Source organism: Priapulus caudatus, unplaced genomic scaffold, assembly GCF_000485595.1.
Source record: "Priapulus caudatus unplaced genomic scaffold, Priapulus_caudatus-5.0.1 Scaffold126, whole genome shotgun sequence".
NCBI lineage: Eukaryota > Metazoa > Priapulida > Priapulimorpha > Priapulimorphida > Priapulidae > Priapulus > Priapulus caudatus.
In genome coordinates this window covers 505,885-511,884 of record NW_014577187.1, presented here as the reverse complement: position 1 = coordinate 511,884, position 6,000 = coordinate 505,885, and the positions used below count along the sequence as shown (strand labels likewise).

The 6,000-nt window shown below is 43.0% G+C and overlaps 1 protein-coding gene across 1 annotated transcript in view; it reads left to right on the top strand.

Annotated features, from left to right (window-relative positions):
- Positions 1–4,791, top strand: part of LOC106805754 — a 14,254-nt gene extending 9,463 nt beyond the window's left edge. The window contains exons 4-5 of the mRNA XM_014807470.1: positions 2,970–3,704; positions 3,746–4,791. Coding sequence (XP_014662956.1) covers positions 2,970–3,145 — 176 coding nt within the window. The 3' untranslated portion in view covers positions 3,146–3,704; positions 3,746–4,791. The remainder of the gene's footprint in view (positions 1–2,969; positions 3,705–3,745) is intronic.
- The last annotated feature ends 1,209 nt before the right edge of the window (positions 4,792–6,000 follow it).

The window sequence follows — 6,000 nt, the reverse complement described above, 5'->3', positions numbered from 1 at the left end:
GCGTGCGTGCGTGCGTGCGTGCGTACGTACAGGTGCGTGCGTGTGTGCGTGGCAGCGTGCTTTATGAGGTGCGTGCGTGTGTTTGTGAGAGAAAGCCTGCCATCGTTAAGGCAGGAACTGCAGAGCTTTGCTTGACTCGAGATATACTGTATGCGAGCAAAGGAATACGCTGCAACTAATCACCGACGAAAGGAATTCTGATGATCATAAGTCATCATATCATGCTAGATGGGATGGGGTGGATTAGTAGTCATGATTTAGGAGTTGTGCACCTTTACTAGGGATTCATTTTTTATATAAATTGTTGGTTCAGCACGGATGATCTTAATCCTCCTAAAGATTACGTTTAAATGCGTTTCCAAATTAAAAGGCGTGTGCAAGGAATGCAAACGAGCCAGTTTTTTGTTAAATATGCGAGGCAATTGATATGTCGTGTATCGCTGTCGTTCGTTTGAGATGGAATATGGTGGTGGCATGCTATCTGATGCAATTACGGATAAATGATCCGGAGGTTGAGCACTGGGAGAGCCGTCGGATCGTGTGGTATTCATCGTCGGCGAGGATTTTGTGTTTGCGTTTGTCGCCTATCGTCTGCGCTGTACTGTATCTGCAATGTTTCCGCAGCTATTGATCTGTGTGGTCTGCCCACGTTGCATCTGTGTGTCACGGTGATGCGATATGGTGGGACCCGAGTTTACTCTGTGCGTCAGTTTTCTGTCACGGTTTGTGTGCTCTCCCATTTCGCGTTCTCTCTCGCTTTCTATGTCTCTCTCTCCCCCTCTCTTTCCCCTCTCTCTCTATATATATCGTTTCTCTCACTATTAGAGATCTCTCTGTCTCCCCCTATCTGGACCCTCTAAACTCTTATCTACCTTAATTTTATTCTTAGAAATGGCTCAAGTGTGTCCGTGTAATCCGCGTGCAGCAGTAGATGAGCTGTTTAGATAACGGATTAGATAACTATTAACTAATTAACTATTAACTATTAACTATTTAACTAATTAACTAACACGGATTAGATAACTATGTCTCTCCTTTCACGTGTCTATGTTTCTCCTGACTGGCTAGCTCTTCATGAGTGTTTAGCTAGATTTCGATTTCGCTAGAATTTTTTATTAACGGGCTGTCGGCTAGTGTAACTGTAAGCCTTTCTCGTGTAACATGTCGCGGTGCTGACACGCATTTGGATCTTGTGCTGTGCTTTTGAAAAGGACTGTTAAAGAAGTCAGTTATTATGACTGGAATTATCCTGAAATTTTCATAGATATTTCCCGAGCTGAAAAATTGCAGGAATAACTGTCTTAATTAACTTTCATTACCTGTGATGTCACACGTATTTTAATGGAAAAGGTGCATGCGTGTCCGCAAAGCGAAACACGAGAGGTTATTATAACTTAGCGCTGATGGAGATATATATGGAAGGGTAACAGTTATTTTTGGTATGCTGGATTGGGCCATTTTAATTATCTGGCAACCGGGGAATACCAATTTTTGTGTGATTCAGGAATAGAAGTCAACCGTGCAATTTTATATAACTGGGAGCTGGGAAGCGGCATATTATATAAATGGACCTGCATCACTGGGATTGGCTCCTCTACACATTGTTTCCCTCATCAGATGCGTTCTTGCTTTTGTAATAAAATTAGTCGAAATGATGTGCTTGTTAAAGTGATTACGTCACCGTAAATAGTAAAAGTAAAAAAAAATATTTCCACTTTTTCACAAAATGTAAGTAATCCCAGTGAATTCTGTTCACTTTTTATGGTTAAATTGCTGCATTATACTTCCTATTTTACTATATTGTTCGATGTAAACATACATTCATGACTCATACATAGCTCATAGCAAGCAATTAATGTCAGGATTATAATATCCAATCGTCCATGTTTTTTGGATTTTTAACTAGTTGAGAAACAATTTTATCAGGTAAGAATTTGACGATACATTTAGTCAGGTTCTGATTTAGTCCAGTTAGTACTTACTTTTAATGTAAAAAAATGGCAACAAACATTTTACAAATATACACCATAGAAAATTTGTGACGTAGTCAATTTAAATGCGTTTTAGCTGATATAAACACGCACACTTACTGACAATCATAAAATGAGCTCCCATAGCGAATATGAGGCAAAATACCATGCCACAACTGACACAAATCATTGCAGGCTACAGTTACGTATTTTGAGACGTTACTGGTTTGCTTAGTAGCAATTGATTTCTTTCACTAATGCACGATTTCTCTTGTCGAATGATTACTTGCAATTCTGTGGTATTTTTGAATGGGAATTCTTGTCACATCCACCAAACGATATCTTGACAGAGGATTCATTAGTAGAGGCATGACAGCATCACTTACTGCAACTGGCTAATTGGGTGGCTGGTTGGATAGCAGGCTATCTGTCTGGCTGGCTAAGTGGGTGGCAGGTAGCCTAGCCAGATAGCTGAGTGGGTGACAGGCAGGCTAATTGGCTGGCTGGTTGGATAGCAGGCTGTCTGACTGGCTGGCTAAGTGGGTGGCAGGTAGCTAGCCAGATAGGGGTTGAGGTGGTGACAGGGCAGGTCTAATTGGCTGCTGTTGGATAGCAGGCTGTCCTGGCTGCTGCTAGGTGGGTGGCAGGCAGGCTAGCTGGTTAGCTGAGTGGATGGCAGGCAGGCCTGCTGGTTAACTGAGTGGGTGGCAGGCAGGATGGATGACTGTCTGGCTGGATGGCTGACTGGATGGCTAGCTAGATGGCTGATTGATTGACTAAACCAAGCCAGACCGCCCGACCGATCGCCGCCGACCGAACCGGAGCTCGATCCGTACCACTGCGACGCCGACGATCGTCACGCCGTCACCAGCTGCACACTACCTGTTTTAATAGTCTAGTCTAACGTGCGTATGTCGTCTGTTCGCTCTTGCAGCCGTCACCAGCTACACACACCTGTATTTAATAGCTAGCTAACGTGCGATGTCTCTTGCCTTGCAGCCGTCACCAGCTCGGCGGACCTGTTTGCCTACGTCGTGCTCGTGCACATGCTGTGGCCGACGCGCGCCGCATCCTACTTCCAGATCCAGTCGGACCTCGACGAGCTGGAGGAGGAGATGGAGGAATTCGAGACAGAGACCATCATCGGGGAGGTGCCGAAGGCTGTCAGGACGTAGAGAAGAAGCCTGGGAGGGAGGTGACCAGTGGGGGAAGTGCCGAAGGATGTCGCTATGTACAGAGATGAGAATCTCCCGTGGATCCGCGGTTTCCCGCGTTTTGCACTTTCGAAAAAGATCAGTTTTCCAAATCGTTCAAATCCATTGAGAAAACTGTAGGGGGGGGGGTGTACTGCCAACCGCAAACAGTGACAAACTGTCCCCGCGGCTAGTCGATGGCTCTTTTGGCCCTCTGAGACTCGCCATTCCGCGGCCGATCCAAATCTACTATCATTCGCGCACTGCGTGAAATGTGTGCGTAATGGCGGCGTTTATGACAAGCTAGTTTTCGAAATTTCGTGCCTCAGAAACGGTCTGCAAACATGTAATTGGAAAAAATTTCTAGGAGAGCACCCCCAACCACATCTCCGAAAGTGCTTCACACATGCAGTGCTTGCACTATTGCGCTTTTCGCTATTTCTTCCAGTAAGTAGAAATATATCCCGCAGATTTCGTCCGGGGCCATTCTCATCTCTGAATGTAGGAAGGAAGCCTGGGAGGAAGGTGACCGGTGGGGGAGGTCCACAGCTGTCAGTGACTAAAACGAACCCTGGTAGGGAGGTCCAGCAGGCTGTCAGGACGTAGGAAGGAAGCCTGGGAGGAAGGTGACCGGTGGGGGAGGTGCCGAAGGCTGTCGCGACATAGAAAGGAAGCCAGGAAGGGCAGTGGGGGAGGTGCCGAAGGCTGTCGCGACATAGAAAGGAACCCTGGCAGGAATGGGAGTGAGAAACGAATGTCCGATGAACAACAGCTGGAACTCATCTCATGGATGTGGCAAACAAGATTAGCTTAGGACATCAGTGATTCGCCGAATATGCTCTGTCGTTGTAATATCAGTATTTTAATGTAATTCTCAGCGTTGTGAGTGTGCAACAGCCGCCTAACCATAAGTGACCTTACCTTTAGGTTTGAAGGTCACCGTACTTTGAGCAGCGCTACCTGGTGGCAGTTTAGCGTATGTACGTGTAAACAATATCTTGGTGTTTTGAAGTAAAGTAATATAAAAAAGACATAATATACTATTTTCAATGATTGTTGATATGGACAGGTGCCACTGATTGGACCTGATGCCTTGGGTTAGTGTTTTGCTTTTGTAATTAGTCAAATTGTAAAAGTAACTAGTCAGTGTTAACATCCCTTGTTTTGTTGTAATTGTTGTCAGATGCCTTCAACATGTTTTATCACTTGTTATTGCAAGGGAAAGTCGATGTTATATTGAAATTAACGAATTAGAAAAATCCTCATTTTTATCCTTGTCATGATAATCATTATGGGAATTGCAATCTGCATCGTCATCATACTCATCTTCATTGCCATTATTATTATTATTATTATTATGTTGTTCTTCACCTTGTTTGTCCAAAAGTTTTAACGTCAGTAGACTGCTGATTTGCACGGAGGTGATAGATGCGCTGTTTTACCTATATCATCAGTGATTTGTATTCTTTTATGAGCATCGTGATGGAGAAATAGTCAGTTACAAACTCATGTAGCAATTTATCTTAATATATGGTTACAATCCAATGCATGTCCGGTGCAATAAATGTTTTACTCTAAAATAACGTTATTTTATAAAATTTGAAAAAATACAGAAACAAATACGTGAACCATTTTTGGCTCTTCTTAATGCTGCCTGGCAGAATTTCTTACATTGATCTTAAATTTCTCATTCCATTTACCTCATTGTCTAGATGTCGAAATGTGGGTTCTATCTTGCTGCTTCCCCCTGTTGCTTTTTAACAGGTCCTTCCCCTGGAGTGTTATTGGTCTGTTACAAGACCTCGTTAACCTGTTCGACAATATTCAACGACTTGTTCCTCTACCTTTGTCTGGTGTTACACATGTGTGTGGATGCGTGGATGCGTGCATGTGTGCGTGTGGGTGCGTGCATGTGTGCGTGTGTAGATGCGTGCGTGTGGGTGCGTGCATGTGTGCGTGTGTAGATGCGTGCGTGTGGGTGCGTGCATGTGTGTGCAATTTAATATTTAATTCAATAGCATATATCGAAACCATTGTTCACTGTCGTGCGTAAATGCACTATACGTAATCATTATGTGATAATATGTGTGTATGTAAATGAAGTTACAGGTTGAACCGTACAAATCTGTAAAATCCAATTATTAGGCAGCTTCGATGGTTCGGAATGGTGATTTGATTCTAAGGAACGTTAGCTTCATCTACTAATTACTAATTTTTATGTTATAGTGCAGTAAACCTGCACCACAGCACTAACAGTTTGTTAGAAAGAGGTCCAGTAAGCCTTGGTTAGGTTTATGCTTTATGTAAGTTATATCAGTAATAATGCAGTATATGCAATATTTTACCTTTTCTAACATCATCTTTGATGGTTCAGAATTTTCACTGATCCAGAACTGGACTGGTCCCAAGCTTTCTATATTCATGGGGTCCAGCCTGTACCTTTGTCACATGGTGTCGTAAAATTAAGTGAATGCACAGCATCCAAATGTTGCCACGAATCAAACAAGAAATTTATAAATTAAAAGAAAAATGATTGCAAGGCATACTTGCAGGGTAAATTAACTGAGATTTGGAATGAACTGGAGTAAAAGAAAATCTGCTGTACGATGGAATGAACTGGAGTAAAAGAAAACCTGCTATCCGATAGACAGGTATTTGCATAATATGTAAATTCAATAAGCAACGTAGCTTCTAATATTCCAGTAGCGAGAGGTCTTCCTACTTCATACTAAGCAATATTGTGTGATATTTAGTGAAGAAGCTGAAGTGGGCAAATGACCTGATTATGTAATAGCCAGCTGATGATGTGCCGGTGAGAGAGACGATGATGCTTGGAA